General features: G+C 34.5%; 3 protein-coding genes across 3 annotated transcripts in view; 1 reads left to right on the forward strand and 2 right to left on the reverse strand.

The window, feature by feature from the left end:
* Positions 1 to 608: 608 nt before the first annotated feature.
* Positions 609 to 5,563, reverse strand: LOC114245597 (ubiquinone biosynthesis O-methyltransferase, mitochondrial). The gene is made up of 6 exons (XM_028177826.2): positions 5,254 to 5,563; positions 4,206 to 4,382; positions 3,601 to 3,709; positions 2,876 to 3,010; positions 2,134 to 2,404; positions 609 to 1,196 (listed from the first exon to the last, which is right to left on the reverse strand). The coding sequence occupies exons 1-6, from the start codon at positions 5,328 to 5,330 to the stop codon at positions 1,075 to 1,077; spliced, it is 891 nt and encodes a 296-aa protein (XP_028033627.2). The 5' UTR covers positions 5,331 to 5,563; the 3' UTR covers positions 609 to 1,074.
* Positions 5,564 to 7,133: 1,570 nt separating this feature from the next.
* The window catches only part of LOC114245557 (uncharacterized), a 35,463-nt gene continuing 24,807 nt past the window's right edge, over positions 7,134 to 17,789 (reverse strand). The window contains exons 2-7 of the mRNA XM_028177775.2: positions 11,943 to 12,040; positions 11,672 to 11,809; positions 11,192 to 11,294; positions 9,138 to 9,272; positions 8,321 to 8,591; positions 7,134 to 7,288 (exon numbers count right to left, since the gene is read on the reverse strand). Coding sequence (XP_028033576.2) covers positions 7,173 to 7,288; positions 8,321 to 8,591; positions 9,138 to 9,272; positions 11,192 to 11,294; positions 11,672 to 11,809; positions 11,943 to 12,040 — 861 coding nt within the window. The 3' untranslated portion in view covers positions 7,134 to 7,172. The remainder of the gene's footprint in view (positions 7,289 to 8,320; positions 8,592 to 9,137; positions 9,273 to 11,191; positions 11,295 to 11,671; positions 11,810 to 11,942; positions 12,041 to 17,789) is intronic.
* On the forward strand, positions 13,567 to 17,694 carry Cyp6ae22 (cytochrome P450 monooxygenase CYP6AE22). The gene is made up of 2 exons (XM_028177774.2): positions 13,567 to 15,931; positions 16,891 to 17,694. Exons 1-2 carry the CDS (start codon positions 14,557 to 14,559, stop codon positions 17,064 to 17,066), a joined length of 1,551 nt encoding a protein of 516 aa, XP_028033575.2. The 5' UTR covers positions 13,567 to 14,556; the 3' UTR covers positions 17,067 to 17,694.

The raw sequence follows: 17,789 nt of genomic DNA on the forward strand, positions 1-17,789 counted from the left end.
GGAGTGCGCCGAACACGCATGCGATCCCCCCCTTTTAGTCCTCCCTACATCATTCCACCCCTGCCTTTCATGGCAGGGAGCTTCTGCCCGGATAGTGGGGTTCGCCCCGAGGCCCGTTCCGTGCCTCCGTAAAGGGGTACGACGACCCCTCTTGCGAAAGTGGTTGAATATTTGTTTTTGTTTGACATTTATCTTTGTAATTGAAGGTGCGGTTTTTTTTTGTATTAGCAATACTTAACAGTTCGATGCTTTTAATTGAACTTCAATTAAGTGAATAGATGAAGATGTTTTTGTTATGATATTTTTTTCAGATTTTAAACTTCAAATGGCTCTCCTGTTAACTTCCAAAAATATTGCTGAAACCAAATAAGGCTTTCACCCCTCGACGTTATCATGGTGAGACTTCAACCATGTCTTAAGATTGGCAATACATTCACGCTCTGAAGGGTTTCCTTAACCGTTCAATATAAGGTTAACTGCCCTTTTACACTAATAATAAAAAGTTAAATTAAATACAATGAGCTTTCATTCAATGAATATAAAAATACTAAAGTTACACACACACACCCACAGAGACAACCACACAGCACACAACATAAACAAGCATAGTGTTTTATTCAGAGTATTTTTATTTTTAATCAAATCATAACAGTAACAAATTCTTATAAAAAAAACGTGTGTATTTGCACGCGATCGAAGGGATTTCTTTTTTATCTATTCTGCCGGGATATATCTTATGGACATAACATATTATGTTTGTCTTTTTAATGTCCACCACTAAATCACAAAAGTTACTACTAAAGACGTTTTTACTTTAAATAACTTTTCACTCTTACTGGTGGTAGGACCTCTTGTGATTCCGCGCGGGTAGGTACCAACACCCTGCCTATTACTGCCGTGAAGCAGTAATGCGTTTCGGTTTGAAGGGCGGGGCAGCCGTTGTAACTATACTTGAGATCTTAGAACTTATATCTCAAGGTAGATAGATGTCTATGGGCTTCAGTAACCAGTTAACACCAGGTGCGCAGTGAGGTAGTCCACCCATATAAGCAATAAAAAAATAATAATCTAAAACTACAATGACTTCAGTTTGACGGCCTGTAAAGCGTATAGTAGAAGTTGTGAGTTTGTAAAATGCCAACTGTTGTTTAACGGATTGTAGAACAAGCCGTATATCGATTCGACTAGGCAGTTATCTGGAAAGATAGATATTTAAATTATAAAATAATATCATCAATATATCGCACCTTTAGAATTGAAGTGGCCTAACTAAAAATTTTAAGAAAATGAGTTTTATACTTTGAACGACGTATAAATATGTATTCTATCATTTTATAAAATTACATATTTAAAATTAAACATTATATTTTAATTTTAATTTTAATCTAGAAAACGAGAAAGTAAACTAAGATTTAAGGTTAGCGCTTGAAGGTTTAAAGTATTAAAATCGTTAAAGTTAATCGAAAAATTATTATACAATTGTTCAATTACACTTTTAGTGTTTACCAAAAAAACAAGAATTTCGGATTAAACTAATTCAATTCTAAAGTTGCGATACGAATTATTTATATATTTTAGACTTTTTTCACGGCATTACGGATCCTCCCGATCCATTAACGGTGCTTTTAGGTACCACAAGCACCGGTCACCGTCTTCGTCGAACCCGTCGCTTGGGAGGAAGGGCTCGACGAGTAAACTAACCCACAGACACAGCCCACTGAGTTTCTCGCCGGATCTTCTCAGTGGGTCGCGTTTCCGATCCGGTGGTAGATTCTGCAAAGCACTGCTCTTGCTAGGGCCAGTGTTAGCAACACTCCGGTTTGAGCCCCGTGAGCTCACCTACACGTCAAGGAGAAGCTGATATAGCCTCTCAAGGCTATCAGCATTGGTAAGGAAAAAAGGCTTTTTTTTACTCCACTACAAGGAAGTTTGAACACAGTTACTGCAGCCCATAGATTAATCTGGTCACTTTGACTTATGAGGTTGAAATCTCAATTATATTGTAAAGCATTTGTACCATTATTTAAACCGGAATACACGATTGCTTTGGCGTAAAAGTAAGGAGGAAATAAATATCTTCACGGGCACCGGAAATGCTTTACTAATAGTAAAGATTACCATTACTATACTTACTTCTTTCTAACAGGAACGTTAACTCATTAGGTGTAATGAACTTATCGTACTGATGCGTTCCTTTTTTTACGATTTTTATAATATTTTCGACAACAAATATCGTTAGGAACTGCGATATTCTCGTTTTGTTTGGCGTCGTGAAGAATAATCTACCTCCGGGCTTCGCTGCTGCAACGCACGAATTCACAAATAACTGCTTATCGGTTATGTGTTCAATTACCTCTGATGCAACTACAGCGTCATAATGTTCTTTATGTGTTTTAATGTGATTCTGAAAAATATTATTATTATTATTAGGTACATTTTTTACAATTATAAATATCTCCGAGAAAATTAAACATCTATGCTCAGTTATAGTACATTTTAAATTAATTTTAATAATCTAAATTTTAATAATAAGTAAATAATCTATTGACTCTAATAATATCCGAAATAAGTTGCATTCAATGACAGTGCATTTCCAGATAACTTTCTTGCTATGTACCATCTTTGTTTGGTATGAACTTTCCTTCTCGGTATTTCCTGACCAGTGACCACCATGATGTCTTCCTCAATTGAGGTTTGTGGAGAGTACCCAGCGGTAGACCGCGACTTGGCTGTGCCTCTGGAATTTTCACCGTCCATGAGCAACGATGACCACTTACCATCAGGTTGGCCTTAACCTGATTTACCTACAAAGCCTATAAAAAAACTACAGTTAATTTTATAATTCATAGAGATATTAGATTAATGTAAGATTTACCTCAATAGTACAGTGATAATATGTTGGTTTATTTTTACTTATTTTTGGATTAGTTTCACTGTGTTCTCTGGCTAAGTTTATGAGATCTTCACTTGCATCTATTCCTGTCACATTCGCCCCGAGTCTAGCTAAGCCCTTAAGAAAAAAATATTTGTTTCATTACATTTAATTACTATTTTAAGCCAATGATTTAGAAAAGATTTCATGTAATTTGATGATCATAAAAAAAAGCGATAAATAACCAATCTATTCCATTGAGTGCAAGACTTCCAAATGAGGTTGAAAAACTTTACTTGAGGATAACAAATTGTCTTAGCAGAGACATCATCGATTGTAATCATGAAAAACAGCATTGGCTAAATGATCATTTGCATTATTTGCGTATTTTGAATAAACATAATTTAGTGTATTTATTCCTGAATATTTGAACAAGTTCAAGAGCCACCTGGTATTAATTGTTGCCATTTGGCAATCAGAATCCTAGATACAATGTGCCACCCACCGTCATACACAATATTAAACTCTTATAGAGTTTATAGACAACAACAGGCAGGAATAGACAAGAAGATGCTATCTATGCATGCGAGCTTACAATTCTTACTAGCTTAAAATATGTATTTCACAAATTATTATTTTTTTTCAAATTTTCATTTATAAAACGAATGTCATTTCTTTGTGAATCGAATTCGTCTGTATTTTAATAAAAAAATTCACTAAGACTTTACCTCTGCCAAGATGCCTCCCCCACAACCAACATCGAGAATTTTTTTATCTTGCAAAGGTGTTAAGGTTCTTTCCGATGTTTGTATGAGACCATCTCTAATTAATGGTATTCTGAAAAGAATATTATAAAATGTGGAAATTATTTAAAATAAGAATTATGCAATTCCTCAGTTGTTTTGTAATCACAAAAACTGTAAAGTATTTGAAATGATGAGAATATTATAATGACTAGCAAATAAAAGATGAAGCCATAACAGCAGTGACCGTAACAGTATCAACAAGTAGGAATTTTGTTAAATTGTAAGCTAATCTATAAGATATTAAAATCTTGTCTGCTTTTATAAGAATCATGAAGATTGTTAAATTGGTGGTGATTATCTTCATCATATCATATTAAAAACAAAGAATGTATTTTTTATCTAATTTCTAGTTTTCAATAAACTTACTACATAACAATAAGCATCATAAAAAGAAAACTTGCTAGCTTTAACTTAAAGTAAGTTAGATGTAGATATTTCAATATTATGGAATTTCAGAGGCTTAGACATTCAATAATAAATAGATTTTTATCATATAAACTAGACTTTTAAAAAAAGAATAATATTACCTCACTTTATTCATAGCATGTAATGATTTTAGATAACCATTAACATCCCACCATTCACTCATTTGTTTTGAAAACATTTTGATCTCAGAGGAATCAAGTGTAGTACGCCCATGATTTTCATCTTTACTGTATAAATTGGCTGTTGCATAGTATCTCCATTTTGGATATGTGATTATTCTGGAAAAAATTCATCAGGCATTATGTTCTATATACTCTCCTCCTCCTCCTTGTCATGTTAATAATCCTTAATGTTGATGGTCATAAATAATCTCCTCGACTATATTGTGCCAGTTCAGTCTATCTTCAGCTGCATGGATGGTATCATGGACCCAGATGTTGAGGGTAGAGTGTACCTGATCCAACCAGCACATTGGACTGCTTCTGGGCCTTCTTCTGCATATCTTGCCTGTTACTGGCAGCTTTTAATTAAAAAGTTTTAATTCTATTACGTTTTTTACATTGCTTTTCCTTTGTCTGCCAAAGACAAGCATATGGCCCCCTGATGGTGATTAGTTAACATTGCTCATAGATGTCAGTAATACTAGTGGAACAGTCAAGTTGCTGCTTACTGCTGAGTACTCGTTGTAAACCTCATTTAAAGTGGTAGGCAGCGGCTTGACTCTGCCCCTGCCATTGCTGACGTCCATGAGCGACACTAACTGCTTACCATCAGGTGGGCCGCATGCTCATCTGCCTACCAAAGCAAAAACAGAAAAAAATCGTTTACTCTTTTGGTGCTTGGAAAACAGCAACGAGCTATCGTAATCATGGGATGGTACGTGGCAAAAAAGATCTCTAGAACGGCACTGTGATTAATGCAGCGGTTCCAGATTATATCTATGAACTTTACGCTGGTTGCGGGAGGTTTGATAGCAAAAAGTAGATGAAGGGATCATCTTGACCAATTCTTCAGTTTAGTCTTAGTTGTAACTAGTTTAAAATGTACTAGAAGAATGTCTCATGGGTAAGTAGTAGAAATAGTAGAGCCTATAGGGGTTATGGTTACATAGCTTAAATAGAGAAATTTAAAGTATGTGCAAAGTTTTACCGGTTAATAACTGGAGATGCAGGGTAGCATGCAAGTCGCCAAGTGTTTAGCGCTTTGGTACTCATTTTCGCAAACATTATATTGAAATATACTTTTTTACTACTGTCACTCTATTTGCCATAGCATGAATGAACATATATTATTTCACTAACAAACTATTTCATTGTTTTTAAATTGTTAAAATTATAAAATTATGTTGTTTGTAGCTGTCGTAAATAGTAAATTATTATTACTATTATGTTTTTCAGCTGATTTCGGGTGAATTGTGATTAAATCACCATAATATAATTGTCAACTGTCAAAGTCAAACTTAAGAATGCTGTCATACTAGGTACTCTGTCAAGAAAATACCGGAACGTTCATTAGAACACAAAATGTTAGTTTTTCATCTAAATTTATTTATTATCTTTAAAGTATGCTCGTTCAGAAAGTATACACTTACTCCAGCGAATAATCCAATCATCTAAACATTTTATACGCTTTTTCCGGAATTGAGTTAAGTTCTCGCCGCGTATTCTCTTTTGTGTCTTCTGGTCGCCACGAAGTGGTCATTTGAGTTTAGGAAAAAGAAAGTAGTCGGCTAGAGCCATATCTGGTGAATAAGGGGTTACTCGATGGTTTGTGTTGGGTTTTTGGTCAAAAATTCTTTTAAAAATGATTGTGTGAAGGGGCATTGACGTGGTGCAAAATTCAAGAATTTCCTTTCATCAAATCCAGCCTTTTTCTTCAAATTAGCTCTCTTAAACGCCGCATAACGCTCAACTAATATTATTTTTTTACCGTTTGACCTTCTGGCAAGAATTCCGAGTACACAATACCGCAACAGCAACAAAAAATAATCTTTGGCAAATAATGGCTTTGAATTTTGTTTGACTGGTTCACATTAGGTCGGACCGATAGTTTTAGAAAAACGACAAAGGTGTCGGATCCATATTAATACACGTATTTCAATAACGCTGTTCATGTTGTTGTGCTGTTGGTTTTTTCGGTTTCGGTTGAGTTGTAAAGCGCCACTGCGAAGCTTGTGGCTTAGTTTGCAAGTCAAATTCTTAACCCAACGTCTCGTCACCAGTAACAATGCGTTTCATGAATGTTAGATCAGAATTGATTCGTTCTAAAATGTCCTCACCGACTCATATGCGATGTGAGGCAATTCTTCCATGACATTTCGACCGCTTTATATCGCTTTGGATCACTCATAAGTAGGTGATTTTTATAAATTCGACTTTATGTTTCACCGTAAAGCTGCTTTAAGACTATGTTATAATATAATAGCATATAGTATACCTATAGCTCATAGTACAACAATATCATCCACCATACATTGTTATAGACACGTTCACACTGTACTGTACTATATATTATTGACTAAGTATACGCTGCTATACTATAGTACACCGTAGATTTGGTCAAACCAATATTGTAGAGTCCGACGGAATTCAGGTGGTAGCAGCTTAGATTAGTGGGTAGATTCTACGGGGCGGGTCTTGTGTGGCTGACGCCGCGCGCCCCCTCCTAGGTTCTAGTCCTAGTCCTCCTAGAGTGCTAGGAGGGATTGGAAGAGGAAGAGAACCTCGGTCTTCCTCTTCTTATCTGGAGATGCCGCAGTCCGAGATAACCCGGTCTGCTACCTTCGACCGTTAAAAAATCCCGGCGTTAAAGAAAAGGGTTAGTAAGATACAGTAATAAAAGGTGTGTGCATTAATTATTTTATATTATTAATAAATTTTATTATGTAATCATTTACTTATGACAAGATCCGGCGAGGAACTGAGTTGTATCTGGTGAACGGAATCGCATAAAAATAAGAATACATGTTTACAATTATATTATTTTTGTTTGACCAAACTCCAAAATACAATATAAATAACAAAATACATTTTTGAGTTTCTTAAGTTTAACAATTTTTTATTTTGATCTTAATTCAGTTTTACTGCTTGCATTGCATACATTATGCTACGTGGTTTTATAAATTGCCAGTGCCGAGTAATTATGTTAAGAATAATTCCTTGATTTGAAACAACGCTGCAATTATCTGAAAAGAGAAAAATAATACACTTTAAAACCAAATAAACAAAAGTGAAAGTATTATTATGAAACGGGTACAAGAGTCGATCAATGCTTTTAGTTTTTTTTTATATACAGTCAAACCTGGGTAAGTGAGAACTGGATAAGTGAGAAAACTCTATTAGTGAGAGTAATAGCCAGGACCCGTCATTTTAAGCTCTCAAAACCTCTATTAGCGAGAAACAGAAACCTCTGTAAGAGAGAGTCGTTTTTCCCTCATGGACCTCCGTAAGTGAGACTGCTACTTATCTATACCTTTATAAGCGACAGTCGAGCTTTATTTATTTATATTATTTAGGAGGAACAAATGACAAAACAAATTACAAATTTAACATCTGCTATTTTATGACTCATTCTTAACTTCCGTCGAACTTCCTACCATTGTTTTTGTATTGTTTTCTCGTCAATATTTAACCTATTATATTTCGTGGAACTAAATAACGTTGTTATTTGTGTGCCTGTGTATTGTCCTATTTGTCGAACTTACTCAGTTTATTGTTAATCAATTGCAAAGGAAAGTTCTGTTCTGCATCATGTCAAAACGGAAAATTAAAGTACTGTTATTAAGTGATAAACTTAAAATAGTGAATGCGTTTGAATCCGGAAAATCGCGAAATGAAATTCAGAGGGTGCATTAGCGGGTTAGTGAAAAACCTCTATAAGCGAGAATGAGATTGTGCTCCCTTGAACTCTCGCTTATCCAGGTTTGACTGTATATATTATGATACCGGAGGCTTTTCTAGTTTAATCAGGACAGGTGGGCGAGCAAAGGCTCAGCTAGGAGAAACACATTTAGTACTATACACGTACATACAAACATACATGCCATACGGCGACTGTCTAAGAACATTCGAATAGATACTGAGTGAAGAAAAAATTATCGCACAACGCGGCTAAAGAAGTTTTTACTAAATATGAAACGTATAAATAAATGACGCTGAGCTGGAAGTGAAATAAGTAATAATATTTGAATAAGCTGAAATACGACAAATGTACTTACTTTCAGTCAGCATTTCGGAAAGTTCTCTTGGAGTGATCAGTTTGCTGTATTCATGTGCGCCTTTCGGTATTATCGATATAACGTTCTCACAAAAGAATATAACAGTTAGGTAAGACCATATCGTTCTATTTGGTGTTGTTAAAAATATAACCCCTCCGGGTTTGAGAGTCTCTACACAGGATTTTAGAAACAATTTTGGATTGTTCACGTGTTCTATAACTTCTGAAGCAACGACTGCATCGTAATAGTTTGGGTGTGTTTTTACGTGCTCCTGAAATAAGTGTAGGTGCTTGTTATATTTTCCTTTATAAATATGTAAGAATATTTTTATTTAAATTAAAATGAAGTATTACGATACTTGCAAAGTTTTTAATTTCATTAATTACTGGTGGTAGGGCGTCTTGGAAGCCCGCATGAGTAAGTACCATCACCTTACCTACTACTGACACGAAGCAGTAATGCGTTTAAATTTGAAGGGTAGAACCGTTATGCAAAATTCAGGTTATGGCCCTGTTTCATAAGGTATCCGTGTTGTGAGCTATGTATGATAACCACTCGATACCAGGACTGATGTTTTGGCTTTTCTAGCGACATAATGCTGTGTCGTTTGAGTAAGCTTGCTACTGGTATTTACGCATTGACTTACAGCTTTGAGTGGAAAATACGTCTAATTTATTTATCTTTAAGTTTAAGTTTATTCGTAAACTTATTTTCCTCGTTCGAGTATAAATATATTATAGCCCTAGAGCTAGTTAACTGATAGCATCATGAAAATCATCCAGATTTATTTTTTATTTTTTATTCTATCGCTACTTACTTCAATAGTATTATGGTGATAAATAGGGTTGCTGTTTGGTAGACCTGAACTGAGATTACGATGTTCCTTTGCTATCATAATCAAAGCTGCACTTGCGTCAATTCCGGTCACGAGTGCTCCCGCTTTTGCTAAACCCTGAAAATATACTTAGTATGGCCATAAATGCTGTTACAATTAAAAATAAACAAAATATTAGATTTGAATTTGGAATTTGTCATTTTTATATGATTGCTCATTGAGTTTTCTCATTTTGGCGCCAATACATTGTACAATATTTTGCGATATTAAAATGGAGTGGGGTGATAAAGAGAACCGAATCGCTGTGATTGCATTACACAAAGTAGGTATGGAGCCAAATGCAATTTTTAAAACTCTCCATACGCTTGGTATTAGTAAAATGTTTGTGTACCGGGCTATTAATAGGTGCAATGAGACCTCTTCTGTTTGTGACAGAAAAAGATCTGGCCGTCCACGTAGTGTTCGTACGAAAAAGGGGGCCAAAGCAGTAAGGGAAAGAATTCGAAGAAATCCTGTCCGAAAGCAAAAGATTTTATCTCGGGAGATGAAGATAGCACCTAGAGCCATGTCGCGTATTTTAAAAGATGACTTAGGACTTGCAGCCTATAAGAGACGTACTGGTCATTTCTTATCTAATAATTTAAAAGAGAATAGGGTGGTAAAATCGAAACAACTACTGAAGCGGTACGCACAAGGAGGTCATAGAAAACTTTTGTTTATGGATCAGAAATTTTTTACAATTGAGTAACATTTTAACAAACAAAATGACCGTATTTATGCTCAAAGCTCTAAGGAAGCTTCCCAATTAGTCGACAGAGTACAACGTGGGCACTATCCGACTTCAGTGATGGTTTGGTGGGATATTAGCTATGAAGAAGTGACTGAGCCATGCTTTTGTAAAAAAGGTATCAAAACATCGGCACAAGTGTATCAAGATACCATTCTTGAGAAGGTAGTGAAGCCCCTTAACAACACCATGTTCAATAATCAAGAATGGTCCTTCCAGCAATACTCGGCGCCAGGTCATAAAGCTCGGTCTATGCAGTCTTGGTTGGAAACGAACGTTTCGGACTTCATCGGAGCTGAAGACTGGCCGTCGTCTAGTCGCGATCTTAATCCGCTGGATTATGATTTATGGTCAGTTTTAGAGGGCACGGCTTGCTCTAAACGCCATGGTGATTTGGAGTCCCTAAAACAATCCGTACAATTGGCAGTGAAAATTTTCCTCATGGAAAGAGTGCGTGCTTCTATTGATAACTGGCCTCAACGTTTAAAGGACTGTATTGCAGCCAATGGAGACAACTTCGAATAAGCTTTTTATACTTTAGATTGTTTTATATTTATGTATTAAACTAACACACTGTAAAAGTAATAAATGTTATTTGCAATAGTTTTTTTTTTCCTTTGTCTCAGTATTTATGGCAAGACTAGGCAGATTGAAGAAAAATAATCCAAATGCTTGCTATGATAATAAAAAACACCTCTCTTGTAGTACTAGGACATAATGGTAGCAAAATTTAAGGTCGGAGGATCTTAATGAAATCCGGTTATTAATCAGATGAAGTACGATCCCTATACCTATCATCCGCTGATAGTGCCAATAACCTAACCTATTTTTCTACTTAACCCCTAATTGATAATCCCTAGTATTATTTTAAATAAAGGTAGTAGCGAAATTTGAAGGTTCGAATGATTGTTTGTATGTCGCATTGTGGTCAGACGCATTCATTATACTATCTCTGCTGACTCCGGTAATTGTATAAAATCAGCAAAGTCATAAGATCGTCGTAATCGTAATAGAAAAGGAAATATAGTGAGTTTTGAATTCACACTCCACGTTGACGCAGTAAAAGGTAGAATAAACGTAATTGAACATCGTAAATGTACACTAAATCAGGGTACAAAAGTGCATAAGAAAGTATTCTCGCCGAAAGCCTCTGTCGATCGTTGAGTCTTACAAGAACCATGGAAGAAAGAAAGGCATCAAGGGCCGCTTTTAAATTTAAAATTCAGAAAGTTAGTGAAAGTTTTAATACCTCGGACAGTATTCCTCCACCACAGCCGACGTCTAGTATTTTTATATTATTCAGAGTGTCTGCTCCGGTGTGAGCAAGGATACCATTTTGAATGAACGGAATTCTGTAGAAGATAAAAGCAAAATTGTGAATGTTAAGAAATTATTGATTACTCCAATTTTATTTAGCTGTTTGGTGCCAATAATCTGATGTTTAAGACACATTAAACTTGTGACTGGGTAACGAGTGATGAGACTTTGTAGGTGTTCTAGTTCTCTGGTAGGTCACGTGTTTTATAAATAAGTACCTACCTAATAAGTCTTGACGAACGACGATGAATATCAAATCGTATGATAATAAAAAAGCCTGTAAATTTTATTTAACGTAATTACAAATAAATTCAACTTCAGAATCTTAGCAACGTAACTCATGATTTTATTTCGGTTAATCTAATATTTTCAAATCCCAAACAAGGTGTTGCGTTATGATAGGTAAAACTACCTTATAACGTTGAATTTGTGTAATGTAGAAAGTTTTCCACGAGGATTCCACCAATCATCTAGATTTGCAAAAATTTCGACGTTTTGTTCTACTACTGTTGAATTTTCATTGCATTCTGTTACTTTACGTTCGTGTGTCCTGTAATAGATTGGAAAATGTAAAATACAACATATTAAACAAAAAAAATGGAAAAATAATTATAAATTAATAAAATAATTAGAAGTATAATTGGCTATACAATCGTTTCAATAATTTCGTATTTACAACTTACACTCTTCTTTCTGAGAGGTACTGATGCAGGAGCTTTGGGACCTTTATTAGTGTCCAAAAAACGATAACTGTTATTAATATTAAATGGAAAAATATTTTCTGAAACAAAACAGGGAAATATTAAAGTATTTTATTTAAAATTTTAAATATATTTAATCAGTTTTTTCAATACGGATTTGTTGAGATTTAGTTTGAAGTTTGATCTTCTTTTTCAAAGAAGAAGATATAACATTATATTATAATATAGTAAATCGTCTGGTACAATGATGCTGTTGCTAAAAATAAAAACATGTGATTGTTTGCTCTTAATTCCCAACACGAAGACATTGAAAAAAGCTGCGGTCGTACGATTACATTTTAAACTACACTCAATGTACTGAATGTATCTCAAAATCATCTGATGTACGTGGATGACGAGCATAATTACTCGTATCTTCTTAATGAATACTCAGATAAACAATTATTATCACGAACCTTTCACCTATGGTGTTACAAGATCATTTGGGAATAAATAGTGTGTACGTATAAATATAATTTGTTTTCCTACAGCGGTTTCTAAACTTTCTTTAATTATTAGGTTCCACAATTGGATAAAATCTACTCATTAAAATTCAACCTATGTATAATAGAAAAAAATGGGTTAACTCCAATTCATAGGTATTAAAAGTCGTCAGAGGCTGACTTTTATTTATTAAATAATAAAATATATATAAAACTAACAAAAAGCATTCAACAACTTAAAAACAAAAAAAGAGCAAATTAAAGTTATATAAATATTTGCAACAAAAACATTTATGTAAAATCAAATTTTAATAAGCTCTACAGCTCAGTGTGGATCGCGGATCTTAAATTTATTTTTAGTAAGGCTAAAGAACAAACAAATAGGTCGATTTCATCACGTTACTATTAGTTAGGGAAGTCATACGGTAGACAGTAGAGTGCTAGCCAAGATTACTTTAAATTTTTGGTACGTTGAAAGTTTTTTGATTACTTAAGCCCATAGACACAGTCCACTGAGTTTCTCGGCGTTTCTTCTCAGTGGGTCGTGATCCCGATCCGGTGGTAGACTTTGCAAAGCACTGCTTTTGCTAGGTAGGGCTAGTGCTAGCAAATTCTCTCAGGTTAAGCCCATGAGCTCACCTACCTGACCGATCGTAGCTGGAATAGCTTCTTAGGCTACCAACGAAGAGGTAGGAAAAAAAATTGAATTTGAATTTGGATGTCTTATGAGTCTGCATGGGTAGGTACCACCACCCTACTTATTGCAGTGAGGGAGTAATGCGTTTCGTTTTGAAGGGTGCAGCCGTTGTACTTGAAGATACATTACAAATACCTCAAGGTGTGTGGCGGTATTTACGTTTTAGATGTATATGGGCTCCGGTAATCACTTAAGACCAGGTGGGCCGTGAGCTCATCCACCCATTTAAGCAATAAAAAATAAAATAAACAAGTTCCTGTAAATCTGGGGAATCTATTATGTTATGTATAAGCTTATATAGGAAAATAATGCACAGCTGATATAGATCGTGTGCTTAATGAGTGTATCCCATAAAATGAAAGACGTTCTTTATGTGATTTGAGTTGCTGACACATATTATTATTAAAAGCGAGATGGTGAAGGAACCGTTTCGGCACCGAGGAACCATAAAGGAAGCTTTTGCTGTTACTTTTCTATTTTCTATAATAGCATTCTAATTCTTGTGGTAAGGAATAAGGTACTACGGGTGTTGTTAGACCAAACGAGTCGCTACGGTTGGACCGTCCTGCCTGTTTCTGCGGCAAAATAAATCACGAGTTTTGTTTTGAAGCATCCAAAATAATTAATATCTTTTTTGACATAGTTTTAAAACTTAAATTCGTTCTTCTAATAGTCGCATACAAAATTAATTTTTTAATTAACTTTTTTAATTAACATAATAATAAACAAACTTAGACTTTATTGAAAAACGATCACAAACAACGGAAGATTATATCGTATACTCGTATACTGGTTGGATGACATTACTCACCCGGAATCACCCGTTTGATAAAAAGTTCATCAAGTGAACTCATATTAAATTATGTATAGATAAACTAGCTGTTGCTGGTGACTTCACTCGCTATAAATGCTAATAATTAATATCGTCAGAAAAATCTAAATTTGGATATGCAGTTCGTTTTAAATTGTTAAAAGTATTTACATGAAGTTTCAATTTAATCCGACAAAGGAATCTGTTTTGTATTTCTGTGCGTACTTTACCATCCTTTTGCCAATGAAAGGGGTTCAATTTATGATAATGAAATATTATTTATTTCATATTCAACTATTTCCGTATTTTTAGTTTTGTCCTAATATGAAGATCTGGTGAGAGAATGATTTTTCCGATAATTGCTTACAACTCTACGCGTTCAAATTTAAAATACGCCGTCTTAAATTTTAGTTTTACAGGATCAGCAGGCGTTGATGTATCGTTCACTCAACCGCTTACTCAGTAACTTAATCGGTCGGTCAGGTCAATTCATTTATATTTATACATATGTATATTTATAAATATTATTATCTGAAGTTTAAATAGCAAAAAAGAACCGTCAATATTGTTAGTTCAATTTGTACTCCAATCGATCGTTGGTGAGTTATGTATCTGCTAACTTTTTTACTGCATTTTATTTTATTTCTTGTATTGGTTGTATATTATATAACAAAACGAAACCATGATTACTGGAAAAATAAAAAAGTTCCATTTGAAAAACCATACCCGATTCTTGGAAACTACGGTGATTATATATTGTTGAAAAATTTTTTTGGGAATGTTACGAAGAAGCTCTGCGAAAAATTTCCGGAATCACCATACGTGGGCACTTTTTATGGTACCGAACCAGCTCTTGTGGTCCAGGATCCTGATCTGATAAGATTGATTCTGGTAAAAGATTTTTTTTACTTTCATGGACGAGAGGTCTGCAAATATGTCGATAGAGAAATTACCACGCAAAGTATATTTTTTACGTACGGTGACGATTGGAGAGTTTTGAGGCATAGTTTAACCCCTTTGTTTACAACTTCAAAAATGAAAAACATGTTTCACTTGATAAAGAATTGTTGCCGAGTCTTCGAAAACGTATTGGTAGAAAAAGCCACTGTTAAAAGTTTCGAAATAAACTCTATAATAAAATATTTTATAATGGATTGTGTTGGTGCTTGTCTTTTCGGAGTAGAAATTAATGCCATGGAAAAGCACTCGCAAAACCCAATTGTGAAGGTCAGTAAGGAAATTTTTCCGAAATCGACTACAAGAGGTATCATAAATGTATTAAGAGGAATTTGGCCCTCCTTATTTTATGCATTACGACTGAAACTTTTTCCAGAAGTAATTACAATGTTCTTTACTGACCTGGTAGAATGTGCGTTTAAAGACCGACAAACGAATTTATCACAGAGACAAGACTTTATTGATTTATTCATGAAGCTCAGACAGAATAAGTATCTGGTGGGTGATAGTATTCCAGATATAAAAAATGGCCGTGTACAGAAAGTGAATTTGGAAGTGACAGATGAATTACTGATTGCCCAGTGCATTTCTTTTTTTGGGGCCGCTTTTGAGACTTCTTCGACTACCCTGAGCTTAACATTTTATGAACTCGCCAAAAATCGAAAATATCAAAAAAAAGCCATCGAAGAAGTTGATGATTATTTCGCTAAGCACAACAATGAAATTGAATTCGACATTGTTTCGGAAACTCCGTATTTAAATGCTTGCATTGACGAGACATTACGTCTTTATCCCTCATTAGCCAATTTAACTCGAGAGGTAATGGAAGACTACACATTCCCGACGGGCTTAAAAGTTGAAAAAGGCACCCGAATTCATATTCCTGTGTATCATCTTCAACGCAATCCGAGATATTTTCCCGAGCCAAATAAATTTGATCCTAGAAGATTTTTACCAGAAGCGAAGCAAACAATTTACCCTTTCACATATATGCCATTTGGGGAGGGCCATAGGATATGTATTGGTAAGTTCCAGTTTTCTTTCATTATTTACTCCAAGCGTTTCTGTCCGAAGCTCATAGATTTTAGTTTGGAGCTATCGTAGCTTTAATAACAAGACGCCCGGTGTATTTTCATCAGGCTGTGACGGTGTTCAAATTCCGCAAACTACATTTTTCTGCGGAAATACAGACGTAACACAACTTCGCGAACGACTTTCACAACAAATGCATTATATTGTGTAGTAAAAATCAGTCCCGCAAAATATGCATATTATGTATATATTATGATGAGTCCGCACAAGTATCATCATCCTGTGTATTTCTGCGACGAAATGGTTACCCGGTTTAACCCGGGAGATAAATGCCGTTATTCAGTTTTCTATATTCTATGTAATGCCTAATAATCGCTAAATTAAAAAGAAATTTAAAAAACCTCTTTCATGAATTAATTCCTTTACGTCTGTGCTACCCTACTTCTTTTGTATGCTCCACAAATGATTTCTTGAGTATTTACCTAATCATTGAAAAATATCGTAAAGAACTTATTAGATAAACCTATTTGTAGTTAATGAATTTCCCATTGATATAAGCAAGCTGTAAAGAAACCTTAAATAAGTATTTGTAATATAGTAGAACACGAAAGTTTTTATCTCTAGAAATTTCTAATTTCTATCAATGTTAACAAAGTCTAGCTACCTTTTGGAAATAAGCGAGCTTGATAACAGATCAACTAATGGGTGATGGGAAGCGTAAAAACCGATCAAAGATTGCCTCAAAAGACGGCTTAGGGTGGTTGGTAAGTCGAAGATAAGGGCATCAAAGAAACTTTCAAAGACAAAAAACAAATTAATTAAGTATAGTTAGTATGTTGAAACATAAATGTATTTTCGTTATGTTTTTTATTTTTAATATCTGATTACCGATAACCTACGCAGTTGATCTTTTAATAAACTATAATAGTAACGCGTCTTAAACTTTTCTAGCCATGCGTTTTGCGAAGATGCAGATGTTAGCGGGCTTTGCAACTCTGTTGAAGAAATATGAAGTAGCTGTAGATGATACCACACCTCAGGAATTGACAATTGATCCAAGAATTATTGTTACTACTCCAATTGAAAATATTCAATTAAAGTTGATAGCGCGTCAACATGCACTATAATAAAAAGCAAACGTTTGAAGATGAAACACGAGAACACCAGTTGTAGCAATCGATTAACTTCACGGATTATATTTGTTTCTCGATCGAATCGATCTGTCAATACAGCACAATAATAGTATCTAAATATATTAATACGTGAAGCAAAAACTTTGTATTCCTTTTTACGAAACTCCTTTTTTACACTTATAGAGAACATAGAGAAGAAGTGTACAATGTTAATATTTTTAATTTAATGATAATCACTACATAGTTTAAAACAAAGTCGCTTTCTCTGTCCCTATATCTGTCTGTCCCTATGTATGCTTAAATCTTTAAAACTACGCAACGGATTTAGATGTGTTTTTTTTTAATAGATAGAGTGATTGAAGAGGAAGGTTTATATGTATAATAACATCCATTAAATAGTGGAGAAATCAGTAATAAATTAGTTTCCGAAGCGAAGTGAGGGCGGGTCGCTAGTAATGAATATATTGGAGTCTCCTAAAATGACATTGTAAATAATATGTATGCAAAACACACGTGGTAGAAGTGAAACTTTCAAAAGTATGTATGTAATTTTTTCATTATCAAATAACTATGGTGAAAAAAAGTTTTCACTTTAATAATAATTTTTTGTTTTATACAGTAATATTTGGTTGACTGGTAGAGAATGCCTTAGGCATTAAGTCCGCCAATGTAAATTTTACAGGAAGTGTAATAAATAAAAAATAAATAAAATAATAT

This window comes from Bombyx mandarina, chromosome 23 (assembly GCF_030267445.1).
Source record: "Bombyx mandarina strain Sakado chromosome 23, ASM3026744v2".
In the NCBI taxonomy this organism is placed as follows: Eukaryota; Metazoa; Arthropoda; class Insecta; order Lepidoptera; family Bombycidae; genus Bombyx; species Bombyx mandarina.